Source organism: Cervus elaphus, chromosome 11 (genome assembly GCF_910594005.1).
Source record: "Cervus elaphus chromosome 11, mCerEla1.1, whole genome shotgun sequence".
Lineage (NCBI taxonomy): Eukaryota > Metazoa > Chordata > Mammalia > Artiodactyla > Cervidae > Cervus > Cervus elaphus.
In genome coordinates, this window is record NC_057825.1 from 2,572,668 (window position 1) to 2,593,189 (window position 20,522).

The 20,522-nt window shown below is 61.9% G+C and overlaps 1 protein-coding gene across 1 annotated transcript; it reads right to left on the reverse strand.

The window, feature by feature from the left end:
* Window positions 1–497: 497 nt before the first annotated feature.
* DBH (dopamine beta-hydroxylase) lies at window positions 498–18,832 on the reverse strand. The gene is made up of 12 exons (XM_043916405.1): window positions 18,515–18,832; window positions 16,228–16,374; window positions 14,174–14,431; window positions 13,135–13,311; window positions 12,488–12,590; window positions 8,328–8,494; window positions 5,216–5,359; window positions 4,775–4,813; window positions 4,182–4,241; window positions 3,216–3,343; window positions 2,585–2,744; window positions 498–1,504 (listed from the first exon to the last, which is right to left on the reverse strand). Exons 1-12 carry the CDS (start codon window positions 18,830–18,832, stop codon window positions 1,373–1,375), a joined length of 1,833 nt encoding a protein of 610 aa, XP_043772340.1. The 3' UTR covers window positions 498–1,372.
* Window positions 18,833–20,522: the final 1,690 nt, after the last annotated feature.

The following is a 20,522-nucleotide window of genomic DNA, read 5'->3' on the forward strand; positions in this document are numbered from 1 at the left end:
TCCCAGAGCTCTGGGCTGATGAGCCCCCTCAGGTGGAGGGGACTTCCTGGACCAGAAGGTCAAGGCCAGAGGCTAGGTGAGCCGCAGCTGCCCTCCCGAGGCCTGGGCCCTGCAAGGAGGGGCCTCTCACCCCGCTGTCACGCGAGGCTCTAAGGATGACGGAGGGCCGGCTGCTCTGCAGCCTCTGTCAGGCCTGGCAGCTCACAGCCATCGCTGCCTGACTTACAGCAGGGGCAGTGTGATTTACAAGGCCCGGGGCACAGTGCCTGGCCCGCCTGTGATGAAGTGGCTGGCAGGAGGAGAAGCAGCGCTTGGCGGACGGCTGCTGGGGTGTAAGGGGGGCCCAGAGGCCCATCCATCACCCTCTCTCTCCTATAGCTTCACAGCGTTTTGCTGAACTGGCTGAACAGAGCTGATCTGTCACTCCCAGCAGCAACTATCAAAGAGCTGAACTTGGCCTGCAATGAGCGGCAGCTAAGAGGGAAGGAAGGTGGAGATGGCCCAGGAGGCAGGGCCTGGCCAGGCATCACCGCCCTGCATTAGCTGTGACCGGTGCCGGCCCCAGGCGTGAGCTTTATCGTCTCAGTAACCTGCGTGACACTGGCCCCGTCTTACAGATGAGAAGACTGCGGGATGGGGAGGTGGGGCCGGGCTTCTATCACAGGTCTGATTCCAGGGTTTGCTTGCTCTGTTAGCCACCTGTCCCACCACAGAGAGAAGTGACTTGGGCCATTAACCCCATCTCCCAGGGAGCTGGCGCCCAGACCCTGGTCTGGATCTTTGCCGTCACATCCTTTTGCTGGTGGTGAGAGTTGTTCTTAGGGTTTCCCTTTAGGTGGGCGAAAATATCTATTTACCCTGCAACGGAACAATTTCCCCAGGCGCGTCTCTAACGAGCTAAGTGGTTTGTCCTGCCCCCATCGGCAGGGAAGACGCCCACCGCAACACACAAGCCAGTCTGCAGGGACACGTTTAAGTACAACAGCGCTCGTACCCGTCACACGCCAACACTGACCGCCGTCCGCAGGGACTGGGGACGCGGGGCTCCTGCGTCCAGTGAGATGGCAGGGCTCCCGGGGCACTGGACTCTAGACGCCCAAGCGGGGTTACCCTTATGCTGTGTCAAAGGGTGTGCAAGGGTCTCGGTCCACCTGGTCCTCATGGGTCAGTAAGAGCTGTCACAGGACACTCTCAGCCATGCAGGGGGTCCCCGGGGGAGAAAGCTGGACTGGACCCTGGTCTGTGGCAGTGGCTTGGTCCAGCCCTCCATGCTGGGCTGTTCCATGGGGGTCTTCACAAAGTAGGGGGTGCACAGAACTGGCGTGAGCCCACAGGGACCGCACGATGAGGGGAGCGGAGAGACTGCCCACACTCAACCTTTGCCCCCGCCGATGTTGAGCATGGTGGGGCCTGCAGGGCGCTGAGCCCGGCTGGCCGGGCAGTGAGGGGTGGGCTCTTCCAGCCTGGACACAACCTCGGGCAGGGGCTGCCGATCCCACTCGCCCTGCAAGGAAGGGACGAGGAGGTAAATGGAGGCTGGAGGGGTGAGGTGGGGGCCGCCTCCCCCGGTGCTTCTCCCAGTGACCCCGTGGGTTCCCACCCTTAAACTCACCTTCTCCCAAACCAAAGCAAACCGCCCATTGCTAGCTGGGGGTCCTCACCTGGGAGCCAGGGTTGCTCCCAACTGCCTGCTCGGCCACCCTTCGCTTCTTTCGGGGAAGCAGTCAGAAGGCCTGGGTGCAGCCTGAGTTTTCAGGCACTCTCCCCACCCCCCGACTCATACATACGGCTGCGTCAAACGCCATATTTCAACCACATCAGACGTTGGCCCCAAACTGCTCTTTGATGATCTAGTATTGGCCGCCCTGGGGCTGGGAACGTTCGATTAGCGATTAGTCCAGCTCCCAGTGCTTCCAGGAAAGCTGCCTCACAGAGTTGCAGGCCATGGAGCCTTCTCCACCTAACTCAGCCCCGGCCCGGGCCCTGGGCCCCACTAGGAGCTCACAGGAAGTGAGCGAGATGCCTTTGGATCCCAGTGGGTCCTGGATGAGGAGGGAACCCAGCCTGCAGCCTCAGACCCTGACTGCTCACTGCCCCCGGCCCCTGAGTGCTGTGTTTTTAGGCTCCGGGGGGGGCTGCGGATGCCCCACTCGCACCACCGAGGTTAGTCCCGTGGTGTGCCGGCATCCCAGAGAGGGCGGCTCCCTCAGGGGCGGCTGTCAGCTCCCCGCTGCGGGCCGTCAGCTGCCTGTCTGGGCCCGTCTCTCACCACCTGATCCTTGTTTTGTGTGAGCGCTTCTTGCTAGCTCCTTGGGGGTGGAGCCCTGTCACCCCCGGGATCCTCTGGGGGGGTCTGGGGCACAGAGGGGTGGGCAGACTCAGAACTGGCTGCTGGGTGTCCAAAAGGGGTGACTGCGTGGCCAAGGGCAGCCAGCCGGCCCCAGCCGCTTTCAGCCTCCCCCCAACACGGGCAGCCACACCTGGAATCGGACAAACCACACATGTGTGCACACACATACACACATGTACATGTGCACACACATGCATGCACACATGTGCGCGCACACACACACAGCCGGCACACCTGGAAGCGGACGGCCGAGGACTTGTTGCAGTGCATGGAGATGGGCGCGAAGCCATACAGGGCCTTGAGCACCTCGCGGTTGAAGGAGTTCCAGGGCACGGAGGCAAACTGCTCGGGGACGGAGGCCTGGGGGCAGGTGCAGACTTCCTCGCTGTTGAACCTGGTGGGAGAAGGAGCCGCCCAGAGTGGGGTTTGGGGGAGCAGAGGGGAGCCCAGCAAGGCACCGGTGATGCCTCCCTGCAGAGGGGCGGGGTCCCCAGAGTGGCCCTGAGCACACCGGTCTTCTAGCACACTGCCCTGGCTGCCTCCCGCCACGACGACTGATAGGCTTCATCTCTTATGCCATCTTGGGTCAGTTGGGAACAGCTGCTCCAGGGCTGGGTGGAGGGGCTCCTCAGGCCAAGTCCAGACTCGATAGGAAGCAAGTATGGGATCGATTGGTGATGCCTGCCATCAGCACCTCAGGGTGGCTGGGGGCCTGATTGCCAGGTTCCTGCTCACCTTGCTCCTGGGCTCCCTGCTTTCGACCAGGCCTGGAGGGTTTGGGGTTGGGGGGCGTGTTCGGGGCTGGGGATCCCCTGCCATGCCCGGAATGGAAGGCACGGTGGGCACACTCCCCAGGAGCCATCACCTGTTCACAAGGTGGAAGTACTTCTGCAGGAAGCCAGGGTCCACGGCGCTCTTGCAGAGCTCCAGCCGCGTCTGAGGGTAGTAGTGCACGTAGTTGACGCACATCTCCTCCAGGATCCCAAAGCCCCCCTGCAGGGCGGAGAAGACGCCGGTCAGACTGGTGTATCAGTGTTACTCCTAGACGCTGCCGCCCAGCCTGTCCATGTGGTCACTGCGTTCATGCACGCACGCGTGCACCCACTCATCACACGAGGCCTGATGGTGTTCTGAGTGGGCAGAGGCCCTGCCCTCCTGGAGTCCTCAGCCTTTGCTGGAGAGACAGACAGCAAGGCAGTCAGCCGGCACGTGCAGCTCAGGGAGCGATGCCTCCCCCGCGTCCTCAGCTTTATTCCACCTTTGCCAGTCGCAGGAGGCCGGTGTGGCTGGTCTGGCTCCCTGGGGGCAGGGAGCCCCCTCACGCCCCTGGCCTCTCCCCAGCACAGGCTCTGGTGCTGACACATGTTTCTGGCCGTGGCTCTCCAACTAGGACAGCCATCGAAATAACCTGGGTAGTTCTTTAAACCAGACATCGCCGGGAGTCACCACCCAGCCTGGGGAGGAACTGAGGAGTTTATGTGTTTTTTCTACCAAGTTCCCAGGGGATATTTGAGGGCAGGAGGAGAAGGGGACGACAGAGGATGAGATGGTTGGATGGCATCACCAGCTCGATGGACATGAGTTTGAGTAAGCTCTGGGAGTTAGTGATGGACAGGGAGGCCTGGTGTGCCGCGGTCCATGGGATCGCAAAGAGTCAGACACGACTGAACTGAACTGAACAGGGGATGTTAATACTGGCCCAGGGCCCACAGCCTGAGAACCGCTGGTTTAGTGCATGAATTAGGGAGGGGCACCCCCGCCCTGCGCTCTAGCGGAGTTGAGACTGGTGTCTGTACTCTGTGGCAGGGGGCGAGACATTGGGGTGACTTACCACAGTGGCCAGCCTCCTGTCTTCCGTGTTGTACGTGCAAGAGGTGATGAGCACGTCTCCCTGGAGGGCCGAGCCGACAGATACCCTCAGCACCTGCCCGCCTGGGGTCCAGGTGCACCAGGCCAGACCCACAGGTGACCACGGTTGTCGGTGCCCCCTGAGGAACCTGGGGTTCCCACACATGAAGACCACTCTGGAGTGTCCCCATGGAGTGATGACCAGTCGACTTCTCTGGCCCCTTCCTACTGGGGTCACAGGCCAGCAGGTGGCTGCGTGGGGCTGGTCGGATGTCACAGCCTGCATTTGGGCGAGCCCCCACCCTGCCCAGGAATGCCCTGCTGCATGGTCAGCAACCCACCGGTGGGCCCCTGGCCCTCATCTCTCCCTGAAGCTCTCAGGTCTGTGGTCAGCTGATCAGGCGGGAGGAGGCCTGTGACCCCGAGTGCCCTCTGGCCCTGGCCCCTCCAAGGGCCCCCTGTGCAGCCCTGGGGAGTCTCAGATGTGGTTCTGGAAGGCTTTCCACGGCCTCTGCCCTCCCCATCCTTCCTGCCCTCCCCCCCACCTCAGTCTCCTGCCCTGAACTGGGCACTCACCGGGTGGACAGACACCACCTTCTTCAACATGCGGATCTCCTGGGGTGGGCGGAGCAGAGGGTGGGGAGGGGCAAGGACGAGGCGAGACTTCAGAGTCCTGCAGACCCAGTGCCCCCCCACTGCCCCATGACCTTTGGGGCCTCCGGCCGGGAGGGCATTAGGACAAGAAGATGGTCATCTAAGAAGGAGGTCACCGTCAAGCTGCCCAGGTCCCCCAGACCCCACAGTCAGCCACACGCTATAGTCCACTACCAGAGTCCCTCCCCACCTCAAGCCCCCGACGGGACGCCACTGGCTGGGTGGGCTCCTCCGGGGTGTGGGCCTGGCCCAGGAGAAGGAGCGCGGGATAGGGGGTGTGTGTTGGGGCAGAGAAGGTCATACGGGGCCCCCAGCGGCGCCCTGGGAGGGGCAGGGAGGGGTGGTGGGGGGTGGGGACCCTACCTGGAAGTGTGGGCTGTAGTGGTTGTCCCTGTTCACGACCTCCCTCTCCCGGCCGTCCCTGGCCAGCACCGTGATCACCTTCCGGCCCGTCAGGTGTGTGTGGAGCTGAGAGGCGAAGATATGGATCCCCGAGGCGGGCAGGGCCTGCGGGGCGGGGCGGGGTCAGGGCCTGGCTCGCGGCCGCTGCAGCCCCCAGCCCACGGGCGGCCTTGCACGTGGGCGGCCCTGACCCTTCCGTCTCCCCGGTGGGGTGAGGCGCTGACCATCCCAGCCATGGCCAGGCAGCGCCGGGGAGACGGGCCAGCCCTCACGTCACCCCCAGGGCAGAAGACGACATCCCAGATGTTCCCCCGACGTGACGCTCACGCGGTTTAGACAGAAAGCGTCCTAAATCAGCTACACTCGTCAAGCGTTTCCTCCACGACGCGTCACCTCCCTGCCCTCGCAACACCGTGCCGTCCACACGGTCGGCAGCTCCGTCACCGAGAGACCACAGGTTGCTGCACCTCTGCGGGTCACCTGACTCCCCCTCCATGCCTCCAGCTTGCCCTCCGCCAGCCACCGCCCCTGCCCTTGGTCATTACGGGTACCCTCTGGCCCCTTTGCAGTGACGGAGGTCCGGGAGACTTTATGGCCGCGTGTGTGACACCTGAGAGCCCCTGCCAATGGGTGGGGTCCTAGGTCTCTCCCCTCTGGCCCCCAAGTCCAGCTATGTGACAGGTGCAGGGGGATTGCCATCTTGGGGCCTATGGTCCAAAACACAATGCTTCTTCTGGACTTGTCTTTGGCCGAGATGTCTAGACCAGGACGGCCTTCTGACTGCAAAAGCTGTGGCCCTCGGGGGTCTGCCAACGGAGACAAGACCTCCTCTCTTCCAGAAGCCCTTCCACGAGTGTCCACAGAAATGTGATTTTCCCAAAGAACGTACTATTTGAAGGGGAACCAGAAAGCTGAACTCTTCTTGTTTTGTGCCGTAAAGTACTTGGAGACTCTGGGGAGAGAAGGCAGGCAGGCCCTCGTCTCCAGGCTGGCGAGAGGTGTGCTCAAGGTCAGCGGGTCAACACGACCCGGGTCCTGCCGGCACAGGGCGGTGACTGTCCCGGGCCCTTCGTTCAGCCGGGTGTCACGTGTTCTGGGGACACGGGACGGAGTCAGACGCTCATGTGGTTACAGTTCCTCAGTCTCGTCTCAGACAGAGCTGATCCGCCATGGATGCTGACGGGGCCCACGCAGCCCACCAGCCCTGTCTCAAGGGCACCTTGCTTGCCTGAGACTTCAAGGAGCTCCCCCCCGAAGGACGAATCCCAGGGGGTCCACTCACTGGGAAGACAAATCCGCCCTAAACCTCACCGCAGAGCAGCCCGTGTCTGACTCCTCGCTCTGCAGCTGCAGGCACCGCGGCCCCCGCGGGCCCCAGGCCCCTCGTCTGCTGGGTGGAGACGCTAACACAGCTGGCTCCGTGAGAGCGCGGGGGCCACACAGGAGAGGGTGTTCACAGCATTCACAACGGACCGAGCAGTGACACCCGCCAAAGAGAAACCACCGAGTGAGACAGACCACCCGCCGGGAGCACTGGACGAGTTACGAGCAGATATTCACAGAAAAGAAGGGCAAATGGCCTCGAGGGCGGGGCCAAGACCCCCAGCTTCTGTAAATGTGTGCTGGGCTGGGCTGCTCAAGTCAAGTCCAACTCTGTGCGACCCCGTGGACTGTAGCCCGCAGGGCTCCTCTGTCCATGGGATTCTCCAGGCAAGGAGTGGGTAGCCTATCCCTTCTCCAGCAGATCTTCCTGACCCAGGAATCAAACTGGGGTCTCCTGCATTGCAGGTGGATTCTTTACCAGCTGAGCTCTCAGGGAAGCCTACTTCTATAATTACAGGAATTCAAATGGAACAGCAGGGATGTTTTTCTCCCAAGTGACTGAGACGCTAAGACACTGATAACAGGGTGGGTGGGTAAGTCTGGGCCGCTGGGTGCACCCCAGTCCTGTGGGGGAAGAAAGCTCTGAGTGGGCTTTCTGGGGGGCGTTTTGCCAGAGTTAACCCCGTGAAAGCTCACATCCCCGTGCATGGCGGCTGCACCTCTAGAATCCACCCGACACACCTTTCCCGAGTGCACAGAAATTCTCTGGAGCGTTTCTTCCCATCAGTGGGAAGTTAAGGCAGCCTGGATGCTGGTGATGAGGGAGCAGGTCAGCCCCGGCCGGAACTGGGGGACGCAGGGGGCATGGAGGACCCAGAATCTGGGGAGTCCCTTTCACTCCTCTGGAAGCTCAGGCCCTCCCTCTGCTCCGGAGACTGACGTTACCTGTGCCCGCCTGCCCCCCACCACACCCACAGCCCCGGGGCCCAGTGCTCCCTCGTACGCCCTGCCCTGGGCACCTGGCTGGCCTCAGGTGATGAAGTTCCCACTGAATCCGTGCTGCATGTCGGTTAAAGGGCAAATCACGGACGAAGCTTCACTACTCAATTTGTTTTGAAGCATGCACATGAACGGGCTTGTAGCAACAAGCAGGGAAACCATCTAGAAGGACTCAAAAGATCCAAGAACTGGCAGCCAGGCAAGAGCTGGAGCTGAGGGCGCCTTGGTGGTCAGCTGCGATGCCTGCGTTTTTCCGCGGTGAGGGCATGCCTATCCCACTCATAACTGAACTCATATTTTAAATGCTGGCTCAGGTGTGGACTAAACGCATGCATGCTAAGTTGCTTCACTCTGTCCGACTCTTTGTGACCCTTTGGACTGTAGCCTGCCGGGCTCCTCTGTCCATGGGATTCTCCAGGCAAGAATACTGGAGTGGGTTGCCATGCCCTCCTCCAGGGGATCTTCCTGATCCAGGGATCGAACCCGAGGCTCCTACGTTTCCTGCACTGGCTGGCGGGTTCTTCACCACCAGCCCCACCACTAAATGGGGGCCCACAGTCACTGCTGGAGGGGGCGGCGAGGAGCACGCGGCCCCCAGGAAGGCTCCCTGGTGTTGGCGGGCTGGGGGAGGCTGCAGAAGCTGCAGGGTGGTGGGGGGAGCGAGGTCACAGCTGCTGCCCTTGGTGCCCACCTCGGGCCTAAGCAGGGGAAGCGGGCGGTGCCAGGCCCTGCCCCAGGTCCGGCCACTCACCAGCTGGGTGCACTTGTCCGTGCAGTAGCCGGTGAGGACGAAGGCCGTCTCCTGTGGGGGGATGGCCATCACGGGCGTGTACACCAGGCCTAGCTCCATGATGCCCGCGTCGAAGCGCCGCAGCGTGGCCGTGTAGTACAGGCGGATGCCCGAGGAGTCGCGCCGGCCTGGGGGGAGGGACGGAGGTGAGCGGAGGCCCTGGCCCCCAGCCCCGCACAGTGACCCCCAGCCTCCCTCAGCCAGGAGGTGCTGGGCACCCGCGCCTGCCCACCCTGCCTTTGTCCCCACACCCGCTTACTCCAGGCAGACGCCATGGTTACCGGAAGGCCAATTCACGCGCCCCATGCGGTTCCCACAGGGAGAGAAAGAGCTATTGTTTCTGCGAAAACGAGGCAAGTGCTCTGGGAAGACTTAACTAAGGCAGCAAACAAAAACCCAAAGCGGTGCTTTGAACCGGGTGGGGCGAGATGCCTGCCATGGGTTTGGGAAGCGGGCCAGTCCCTCCGAAGGCTGGGCAGGCACTCTGATGCTCTTCCCGCGAGTTCACGGGGCCCTGAGCTGGAATCCACCCGCAGCGTGAACCGTTCAGTTAGGGCGGAGAGGAGGGCACGCTGGTCTCAGAGAGGAGCCTCCGCCCCTCTCGGGCAGGTGAGCGCGGGTTTGTGTGGTGAAGTCAGCAGGAAGTATTTAAGGTGCGTCCTTGGGGCTCCCTCCTTTGATTCCTGTCCTGCAGGGGCAACCCAGGGCTTGCATCTCCAGGGAGGACATCCCAGGAGAAAGCTGAGAAGGAGGGTGGGCTCCCGGGGCGAGGTCCTGGAGCACCCCCTGGCTCCCACACCATCCTGGGCTCCGTTTGCTCCATAGTGTGCTGTGTGATCTCGGACGAGTTGCTGTCCCTCTCTGGGCTCGAAGTCAAAGGCCTTGTCCAAAGAATCATCGCTTCTGCCCATCACGGTCCAGCCACCCCTGCCAGCTCTTCTTGCTGTTGGCTAATTGGTGAGTCCAAAAACTTCCTGGGCAGCCTCCCAGTGGTCATGCAAAGCTGATGGCCGGAGGTCCGGAGATGCTGGCACCCACAGGCCTCCAGCGGCCCCTTCCTGCCTTCTCCCTGCCTGGAATCACTCAGCGAGGCCCTGAGCAGTTCAGGGCTGCTCCCGTGGGGGTGGAGCGGAGGCTGGACATGGCCCACCCCCTCGGGATACACAGGAGAGCTGGGAGCCGGGCAGGGAGCCCGTGGAACCGAAGAATCATCGTCCCATGTTATAGATGGGGAAACTGAGGCCCGGAGCCTGAGCTGAAGCCCCTGAGCTGAAGCCCCTGCTTGAGAACCGCAGGGCTGGGAAGTAGCCGAGCTTGGACGCGGCCCATGGCGCCTTCGGGGGCCAGGCTGTCTCCCTGCTCGGCCGCTCTGAGGTAGAACCGAGGACACCTCTGCCTCTGCCTCCCGCCCCCTTGCACCAGCCCCCCCCCCCCCCCCCCGCCCCACCACCGCAATGTCCAAACTCAGCCTCTGTGTCTCTGGGCTGATTACATCAGAGGATAATAATAAAAAGGGAGATGCAATTGGTTAAAATTCAGAAAGGGATTAAATAATGAAATAATTGTGGAATTTTGATATTTATAGAAAAGAGACCCATCTCCAGATTTTGCAAAGCGACAGGAGCGTCCTTATATTTGGCGAAGGATCCATAAATACAAGCAGATAATCAGGAAGAGACAGACTTCCTTGATGCTTAAGGAGTTTTTCGAAAATCCATTTGCTTTCAGGTTTTAAACGAGCCATAAATTCCGTACCACGCTAAGGCCCAAGCTGACTTATGGTCCTCTCTGTGTGTGCGGCAGATAATTCCAGTGGTGGCAGAAGGTATTAGTTATGCTCTGGGGAGAAATCGCTGGCGGCTACCGGTCAAGCGCAGCCCCGGAGCCTGCACCCCGTTGGGAGCGCTGGGTCCCGAGCCTTCCCAGCCCCAGAGCGGCCGAGCGAGCGAGTGAGCATGGGCGGGGGAGGGTGCCCCAAGCCTGGTCACACCACCAGGTAGAGACAGACTGGGCCCAGGCTGGAGCTCAGGTTCTCCTCAGACTGTTTCCGCCCCTCACTTACACAAATGAAAAATGTCATTAAAAAAGAAGTGAGTGAGGGGAAGAAGCCTGTGTGCCTATATATGGCAGAAGATGCCAGTGAAACAGAGAGGAAAATGCTCTCAGTTTCTGGGGTAGAATCAGCAGGCATCACCCTCCTAAAGACTAACCCTGTGTCCACCTTCAGGTGTGGCGTGATCCAGGCGTCCTGCTCTCTGGACCCCACCTCGCTTTCCCAGCCCCTACGCTGCAGCCAGGCCGGACCACCTGTGTTTTATGGAACACGCTGGCCTTGCCCACCTCCATGTCTAGGCACAGCCTGTCCCTCCATCTGGAACGCAGCACGTGTCGGCGTCCCTCGTGAAGAGGCTCCCCATGCTCCGAGGCTGCCCGGGCCACTGAGACGGCTCTTTTCATACCTCCTTGCCCTTTGCTTGCGTCTCCCTCCTGAGAAGCATTCACGTCTTTCTGGACCCAAGGTCTGCTGTGGTCGATCGGGAAACGAGATCACCACCCTGCTTCCCACACGAGGGGGTCTTGTGGGTTTCTGTTTGCTGAGCGTAAACTCGACAGCAAGAAACACACAAGAACCACCCCTGCAGCATCAACATCATCCCCAGGGCCGCCATCACCCCTGCAACACCGACGTCACCCCCAGGGCCGACATCACCCCCAGGGCCGACATCACCCCTGCAGCGCTGACATCACCCCCAGGGCTGACATCACCCCCAGCACCGACATCACCCCTGCAACACCGACGTCACCCCCAGGGCCGACATCACCCCCAGGGCCGCCATCACCCCTGCAGCGCCGACATCACCCCCAGGGCTGACATCACCCCCAGGGCCGCCATCACCCCTGCAGCACCGACATCACCCCCAGGGCCGACATCACCCCTGCAGCACCGACGTCACCCCCAGGGCCGACATCACCCCCAGGGCCGACATCACCCCCAGTGCCGACATCACCCCTGCAGCGCCAACATCACCCCCAGGGCCGACATCACCCCCAGGGCCGACATCACCCCCAGGGCCGACATCACCCCCAGGGCCAACATCACCCCTGCAGCGCCGACATCACCCCCAGGGCCGACATCACCCCCAGCGCCGACATCACCCCCAGGGCCGACATCACCAATCAATCCCAGATGCCTTTCCAGGGGCCGTCGCCGAGGGTCACTCAGAGGAGAGCCAGGTGAGCAGGCCCTGTTTGCCGCCCTGACTCAGAACGCGTGGAAACAAAGCCCCATTGTAACGTGCACACTCCAGGCACACCTTTGCTCCATTGAGAGAAGCAGGAGGCAAGTCCATGGCCAGAAACGCCCCTGTTGAGCCAGGCATGACCCTTGCCCTGAAGACAGTCCGGGGCCATGCCTCCCGGCGGTCAAGCCATCGGAGGCTGGGTTCTGGGCAGGGATGATGTTGGCTCAGAGTAGCCTGCTTCCTGCTATCCGGCCAGATGCCTGTCCTGGCCCAGGCTGTTCTGGGGATGGAAGAAGAGGGGTGCTCAGGGGTAGGGGGCGTCTCCAGGTCTTAGCAGCCTCACAGAAGTTAGACTTCCAGGGGACATGGCGTATGCAACCCCCTCCAGCTGACACCCTCTCTCCACCGTCTGCGTCCCCATTGGTCGGCACACCCTGATACTAGCCGTCTGCTCTGGTGGGTGCCAGCAAGGAAACGGTGTGGGGAGGAGGGGTGAGCTGTGTCTACCCCTGGCCTCAGCTTCCTCATCTGCAAAATGGGCACCCCAGGAGCCTCAAGCTGCCTTTCCCAGGTGGTACCTGGGGCGGCGCCGGGGCAGCAGCAGCCGGTGCTTGTGGAGAGGGAGGCTGAGCTGCTGGGCCCCTCCTGGGTGGGTGTGCGTGTTTACGAGCCTACCGCAGCCACAAGAGATGGACAGAGAGGAGCCTGAGTGGGACGCCGGCCACGGTGGGTCAGGCGACAAGCAGGTGGACTCAGGGGACAGGATGCAGGCTGAGCCCCGCCAGCCTGGCTACCCTCCTGGGACACGGCCGAGTCCACGGGCTCCCGAGGGCGGGTCAGAGGCAAGTAAGAAAGGAAGCATGTCTCGGACCTCCCTACCTTTTATCATCAGCGGGTTATGGTAGTGAACTTCCAGGCGAAGAAATCTGGAGGAACCGGGGCCCCCAAAGGCCAGGCCAGCTTCCTCTGGGTAGTAAAAGGCCTGCAGGGGTGCAGAGGGAGGGCTCAGCCCAGACAGACAGACAGGGCAGGCACGAGGGGAGTCCCTGGAGGGTCAGGGCAAACCCACCCACGTGCCAGAGCCCGAGCTGCAAGGGCGGGGGTGGGGGTTGGAGGGGCAGCCAGATTAGAACAACACTCCCCCACTGACGGGCAGCTCATTACCAGCCCACACAGTGCTCCTGTTAGACTTGAGGTCAGCGAGTGTGGAGAGCTCTTACCCCCAGGCGAGCCCACCGCCCAAGCCCCACCGCTGAGCTGCGGGAAGACCCTGGACGCAGCCAGGGCGGCCAGCCCCGGGACCACCCTGTGCACGGCCCCCTCCAAATCCAGCGGAACTTGACGGGGAACGAGAACGATGCCCACGAGGAACGGCACGGAGGATGAGGAGGCATCTGTGGCTCCAAAGAGCCATGGGACCCCAGCAGCATAGAGGCAGTGGGGAGGGGGGCTCTTTGGGGACCCCCCAGGCTCCCTCCGGTGCTTACACGAGGAGCCCCCTGGGGAGACGCCGGGAGGGCACGCACCTTGGCGCCCAGGGCCCAGGCGGCCAGCACGTGGCGGCAGTAGTTGAGCCGCTCCGGCTTCATCTTGGAGTCGCAGGGCCCGCTGAAGTGGGGGACGCTCTCGACCTCGGCGGCGCACTGGAAGACCTCCATGTGGTGCACGAATGCCTCGTTGCCCTCGGTGACGATGGGCTCGTACTGCGGGGGCGGGGCGCCCACTGAGACCCCGCCCCCTCCCCCCGGCACCGCTCACCCCACTGACGGGGCTCTGACCCAGCAGCTCCCTCCCGAGTGGGCCTCCGCTTGCCCATCTGTAAAATGGGAGGTTTGCACCAGGTGGCCTCGGGGGAGCCTCTGGAGTCCAGGGTTTTGGGAGCTAAGCCACCACCTGGGAACCAGACGGGATCTGCCTGAAGCTCACGGTGAGAGCTAAAGCAGAGAGAAGGGGTCCCAGGCAAGTCGTTTCTTGGTAAGGGGGACAGGAAGTCAGCAGCCCTTGCGTGAAAGCGGCAGGGGCTGGGCAGAGACACGGAGACTGCCCGAGGCTAAGCCTGAGCCTAGGGGGCAGGGGCAGCTGTGAGTCTGGCCCGTCGCTTCCCGCTGTGACTCTGGGGGCTGACACAGACTCTCTGGGCCGGACAACCTCGACTGGAAATAAGAATGATGATCTCTAGGGCTGTGTGTGTAGTGCTGGGGCGATGGAGTGGGTAAACCACTTTCCCTTCCCCTGGAGCCAGACAAAGAGTAATTCAGCAGCTATTGTCATTGTTGTTGTAGCTCCGGGTGGGTGTTCAGAGCAACTGAGCTCTGAGTTGAGCTGTTATTTCAAGGGGGAGGGTGGCCTGACAGACAGACAGACAGATAGACAGCCATTCCCATTCCAGGGGAAGATGCGGAAATCAAGACATCGGTTGACTTTGGTCCAGGCTGGGAAGCCAGGGTGCAGCAGCCCTGGTGGGGTGGGGGTGGTGGGGAGCGAGCAGGGCGATGGGCGTCAGAGCACACTTGGGGCTGGACCACGGACAGCTCTCCAGGACTGGACACGCCCGGGCCCACGTACCATGACGATGTGGTGCCGGGGGAAGCCGGCCGGGAGCTCGCTGATGTAGCACCAGTACGTGGTCTCCTGGCCGGGGATGAGGACATCGGGGGCGCGGATCTCCATGGTGCGCGTGTCCGCGGGCAGGGCCGGCTGCGAAATGTTGGGCTTCAGCAGCTGCACCCTCTGCAGCCCCGTGTGCAAGCCGGAGGTGTTGATGGCCTCCAGCGACTGGAGCGGCTCCTCCAGGAGCCCGTAGACCAGGTGGACGGTGCCGTCCTGCAGGCAGGACGGGGCCGCGTCACTCACAGTCCCGAGCCGGGCTCCTGGTGACCGGGGAGGCTGTCGGGTCCCTCCCCACCCCCGCCTGGCCGGTGACATGCTTGGCTCTCATCTCTGTGAAGGGCGGGAACTTTCAGGCTCTGTGTGAACTGGGCTGGGATTAAATCCAAGGCCACCCACGCCCAGAGCCCACGGTTTGCACCCGGCATTAATGCATTTTGTCTTTCTAAATTCTCTCGATCTACATTTGGTTAGTGTCCGCTCAACTAACCATTGCTGGGTCGCTGTGAACCAGGCTAGCTCACCTGGAACACAGGTTCCCTCCACCTCCCCCGGGTCCCTGGGAACAGTGCTGTTCTCTGCACAGGTGTCTCAGAGCTCCAGGCGGGAGGTTGCCCTGCACCAGACTAGAAGCTCTGAGCTGAGCACATGTGGGCATCAGACACCCTGCAAAGTTCGGGGAGAGGGTGCTCTGCCTGCCCTCGCCTCCTCCATGGGGAAGGCGAGTAGGAGGGTGACCTTCCGGAAGTGACAGGGACAAAGTGGGTGATTAAATAGTTAATCCCACTAGCGGATTCTAAGTAGGAAAGAATACGGGAGACCCCTGAATGCTGATGATGACTCGAGAAGCGTTTGCTCAACCAGAGAACCAAGCAGGCTTGCTTAGCAACAAAACCAGGCAGTGGAAGCAAGAGACCCCCTAAATAATAAAACAATGGTGGCACCAGACCCACAGCCCTGCCCAGGGGGCCCAGTGAGGTAGGGCATGCTCTCTGCACACAGAAAAAGCAATAATTTGTGCACCTGGCTTGACCATATAGGGACAGGAAAACTCCCCTCCCCGACCGGGAGGAGGAGCATGATGGAAGCATGATGTCTACTCAAGAAAGACAAAGACGGACTTCTCCCCACCCCACTTCTCCTTTGATTATAAAACTGTAGCCCACTCAGTTCTTGGGGTGCAGCGCTCTCTTGCCTCACAGGCGTCCTGTTCTCATAAATCCCTTCTCATCCATCCCTTTGCCTCTGGCTGGATTCTTTCTGCTGAGACATAAAGGACTGCAGCTCTCCGGAGCCCCCGGAACACCACGCGTCTGTCTCAGGGCACTTCTGGGCCCAGCTCTGTCCCCAGCGTGCCACGTGTCCCCAGGAAAGTCCTCCCCCACCTGGCCTCAGTCTCCTCACGTGGCCCCAGGCCAGCCCGTCACTGCTGTGCTGCAACAGAACCCAAGACCACGGTGTCCACGTGCACCGAAAAGTTAAATGGATTTTTGTCTTCAAGAGAAAACCGGGTGTTCTTCCCTAAGGGTCTCGGATCCACTGTGGCTGTGAATCCCTGGACGGAGCAGGCTGAGCCTTACTTCTATGTCCCTTTCTCCATTTGCAGGCAGGTAAACCGAGGCCCAGTTGAGGCGGGGACTTGCCTGGAGACTCACAGCCCGTTGGCCAACCAGGGCCGGGTCGGGAGACCAACGTCTCCTGAAGACTCTTCTCCAGAATTCCACTGGAGACGCTGGACCCGGAGGAGAGAGTGAGTCCAGGGCAAGATCACTCGGGGCCCCATTAGAAGGCTTCGGGGCGAGACCCACGTCTAGAAACATGTCTGCCAAGTGTCAACCAAGAGCTGCTTATTCACAGGATCAGAGGCTGATAGCAGAGCTGGCTTCTCCCAAGCTGCCTTGTCCCTGCCCGGCTGCCCCTGGGACCCCCTCTCTGGGGGTGAGGGGCCCGGGATGCTGCCCCAGGACGTAAGATGGCTCTACCCCGCCCACGGCAAGTGGGCTGCCACCCACCTCGATGAGGTAGTCGTTGGGATCGCAGGTGCCAAACGGTCTCTTGAAGAGGAGGTACAGGCCCTCTGGGGTCCTCTGTGCCCGCAGAAGCTGGTAATCCTGCTGGGAGTCCAGGTGGACCTGCCCCTTCTGGTCACTCCAGGCGTCCTGCAGAGACAAGGTCAGGCTTGGAGCCCAAGTGGCCTAGCCGGGGAGGAGGGGTGGTCACCCACAGCACAGCCCCTGGGCACACCCCGCCCTGGGGTTCCTGGCCTTGACACCTGACCTCAAATGCCAGCCGGGACTCATGGGGGCTGGTCGGTCATGCAGGTTCCCAGACCTCTGGGTGGGACCCAGAACCTGTATTACTCAGGAGGTGCCATGACTGGGAACGTGGGGTCCTAGACAAAGAATCCCCCTTGGTCTGGGGGGCAGGCAGGGGCCTGATAGCACGCGGAGCCTTGGGGAGGGGAGATGTGGAGAAAGGGGGGGAGAGAGAGACGCTGCCAGTGGGGTCTGGGCACCAGCCAGGGTGAGACCATCTGAAACACTGCACCTGCCCACCTCACCCGAGTCCCAGCTTTGCCTGGAGAAAGTAAACTGAGGCCCTGGCGCAAACAGACACACTGCCTTTCCCCAGGATGTTCAAGGGTGGGGGCTCTGGCCAGACCCTGCCCTCCTCTCCCCCCAGCTGCTTCCTGGCACCCAGCTCTAAGGCCCGGCCACCCAGGGGCTCCAGGCCAGGGCACCAAAGACAGCCCCCGGGCCAGGCAGCTGCAAGGGAGGCCCTGCCCCAACCAGCAGGTGGGGAGCAGCACGGGACCAGCGGCCCTCGGCCTCAGATGCTTTCAAACCCTGCATTCAGGGCTGCGGCACGTTTTCTTCATTTCCTTGAGGAAAAAAAAAAAAACCCACGAAAGATTTTGCCAAATCTCCCCCCTGGAGAAAAGCGCCGTGACGAAGCTCCTGCTGGGGGACTCCGGGGATCTGCAGGACTCAGTTCAAACAGAAGCAGAAACTTAGCCTGTGAGCCTTCAGCTGGAAATCTAGAATGTATTTGTTGAACATATTGCTAAAGGAGGAAAAACAAGCCTGACATTTGTTTGCATAGGAATTTGTTGTGCAAATTAATCCTGCCTGTGCGGGAGGATGCGAAAGTCACCCCAGTTCTCTTGGCAGCCAGGGAAGCTGGGCCTGGGGCTCGCTGCTCCCTTGGGACCGGCTTGGAGCCGCACTGCCCCGGTCTTCCCGGGCCGTGACCTGGAGCCACTGAGCTGCCTCGTCGGGGGAGGCGGGCGGCCCAGAGCCAGTGGCCCCCATCCCATCTGGCTGGTGGTCAGGCTCGCCCAGCCTCCCTCCTCCCCGGGACATGGGCAAAGCTCCTTCCTGCCTACAGACTTGTGGTAGGGGTTGGACGGAGCACCACCGCCCCCCCCCCCCGGGGTTCCAGAAAGATCAGCCAAGGGCGTCAGCTCGTGTGAAGCCCCTCATCCCAAGAAAGTGGAGAGGGAGAATTGTACCCACTCTGCAGATGGGGAACAGGAGGCTGGGAGGCCTCTCCTGAGCCTGGCTCACCGGTCCTGCCGGATTCCCACCCTTCACGAAATAAGAGCCCCTCTGCTCACAGATCAAGTGCCTCCTGACTTCCACACGGCTTTAGCTCTCCCGGGTCTGTTTCCCCGAGAGAGCTGGTTTGGCCCCTGGAGAGGTCGGGGTGAGGAAGGTGCGGCAGTGCTCAGGGCAGGATGGCTGGGCTCTCCCCACCTGGGGGGCCCCTCTGCAGTCTGTCCAGGGCCCCCAAGCCCCTCTCCTCTGATGGGAGACCTCCCTGCCCCCCACCCTTTCCAGCAGGAACTGAGGGTGAATTTGGGGTGTGGAGTGAGGTGTGCACCTCAGGGCAGATGGTTCCTTCCAGGCCGGGTGCTCGGGTCACCCACGGTGCAGGCACCACGCCCCAGGCGGGGCAGGCCAGGCCCCACACTCGGGTGTGTGTGAGCTCTGCGCGTTGTTTGTGCCGGTCGGGGGGCGGGGGCCGCCCTCCTGAGGGCGACGGGGAGGTGTGGAGAGGCTGCTTTATGTGGTGAGCGAGTCCCCCATCTTGGGCTGCGCTTCTTGGGCGCGCCGGGCCATCGGGGAAGCCACCTGTTGCCCATCTTGAGCTCACGTCAGCATCCGAGATGCCCAAGCTTGGGACACAGGGGTGCTCAGATACAACGGACCGGAGAGGCAAGAGGGAGACTTCCTTTGCCGGGTCCGGGAGGGCAGAGAGGGGCAGGGGCGGGGGCGCTGGGGTGGGGGTAGGACTCACCCCGAAGTAGGCACCGTCCCCGTCAGTCCAGAGCACCACCAGGTCGGCGTTCTCCAGCTCCCCCCGGTCCGACATCCCAAACAGAATGCCAGCCTTGAGCTCCCGCACCAGGAGCTGGAAGTAGACGGTCTCCTGCGCGTAGCTGACATTCCAGGACAGCTCCAGGGTCCCCTCGGGGTCCAGGGGGATGTGGAAGGGGAAGGGGCTCTCGGCGGGGGCCGAGCCCTGCAGCGCGGCCACTAGGATGACGAGGAAGACGGCCACCGCGGTGCCGTACATGGAGGCCGCCTCGCGCACGCTGGGGCTGGGGACCTGCATGGCTGGGTGAGCGTGGCCGCCCCACCTGGCCATTTATGTCCTGGGCCCCCCGGGGAGGTGGGCCCTGGCTGCACCGGTAATCACATTTGTCTGGTGGGGAATTCAATTGTCCCAGCGACCCTCCCACCAGCCCGGGCCCCCGGGCCAAAAGCTTTTCTGCCCTCGTTTCTCCTAATTGGCACTAATGACGCATGGACATCATCAGCGGGAATCGAAACAGACGGGCTGATTTCATTCCCTCTGAACGGTCCCCGAGAGCCATCCGGGAAGGGTTCCTCCCTGTGGGCGCCCTCCGGCTGGGCACCGGGTGGACAACCAGGCTGGCTGCCGGGGCCTGTCCCCGCACGGCTGGCGGGCGGGGCCGGTGCCGCCCCATTCGTGGATGGGCAGACTGAGGCTCCGCGGGGTTATTTCCAAGGTTGTGGTGGTGGTGGTTTAGTCGTGAAGTCACGTCTGACTCCTTTGTGACCCCATGGACTCTAAGCCCACCAGGTTTCTCCGTCCATGGGATTTCTTAGGCAAGGATCCTGGAGTGGGTTGCCATTTCTTGCTCCAAGGGATCTTCCTGGCCTAGGGATCGAACTGCGTCTCCTGCAGTGGGAGGCGGATTCTCTACCACTGAACCGCAGGGAAAGCCCTATTTCTAAAGTGACCAGCAAGAAAAGAGACCTCGCTGTTGCAGGCCCAGGGAGCCGTGTCTACAGCCCTGGAGGGCGGACCAACTTCAAACTAAAAATAAGAGATGATCCCCAAATAGTCCTGTGTTTAGACACTCTCTCCGGGCCTGCTGCTGCCGCTTTTGTCTGCTCTGTCTCCCCACAGGCTCCAGCTGGCGCCACAGCTGCTCCCAAAGGGGTGGGCGTGCTGCTGGGGGCAGGGGCAGATGGCCCAGCGGCATGCTGGCGGTGGCGGGGGACAGGCTGCAGGTGGGTTTCTGGGGAGCCCGGACGGCAGGGCACATTGCTGGGGAGCAGACTTCTTGACGAGGCCTTGCGGAGGGGTAGATTGCAGGCTCTTCAGAAAGGGGTGCGAGCAACAGGCCTGCTTCCTTGTCGCCAAAGCTCCAACACCCAGGGTCGTTTAGCCTGGAGTGGACCCAGTCTGAATTCGAAGCCTCCCAGGGCAGCCAGTCTGTGACAGTGTTTCTCCCGCACACACCACAGGGCCTTTGCACAGGCCCGCTGGGACTCACACTCCACTGAGCTGAAGTGTCAGTCTCTCTGCGGAGCGGCTCACCCAGTCCTTCTCCATGCAGAGTGGGTTGGGCATGAGCTACCGCCGCTGGGAAGTTCTCCCTGTTTGCCTTCTGCTCTGAACTTGGCTGCCTCCTTCCAGGAACCTGACTCCCTTCTTTCTTCCTTCTCCAGTTCCTCCTCTCTCTGGCAAAACCAAGAACCTGAGCAATATCCTCAATATCCACAATATTGCCCGCAGGTATCCACAAGTCCTCAAAGGGCAACAAAGGCCGGCCTAGAGCTTGCAGCGTCTGGCCCTGCTTTTGCTCTGAACTCTGTTCTTCAGGAAGGGGTGGCTGTGTCTGCCTGAAGGCGAAATCTGGAGCAAGCTCCCCACCTCCCAGGACCTGGTGGGTGGTGGGCTCTCCTCACGGCGGCCGGGCCACCCTGCAAACAGGGCGGGAAGAGAAAGCTGCTACAAGAGGCCCCAGGACCCCCTCCCTGACTGTACATGG

Bases quoted from the DNA above. Each gene is read 5' to 3' on its own strand.
- DBH (XM_043916405.1), bottom strand. From the start codon at position 18,832: ATGCAGGTCCCCAGCCCCAGCGTGCGCGAGGCGGCCTCCATGTACGGC. The intron at 16,375-18,514 runs GTGAGTCCTACC...TTGTCTCTGCAG, and splicing joins GGGACGGTGCCTACTTCGGG to GACGCCTGGAGTGACCAGAA. The intron at 5,360-8,327 runs GTGAGTGGCCGG...CCCGCCCCGCAG, and splicing joins CGGACAAGTGCACCCAGCTG to GCCCTGCCCGCCTCGGGGAT.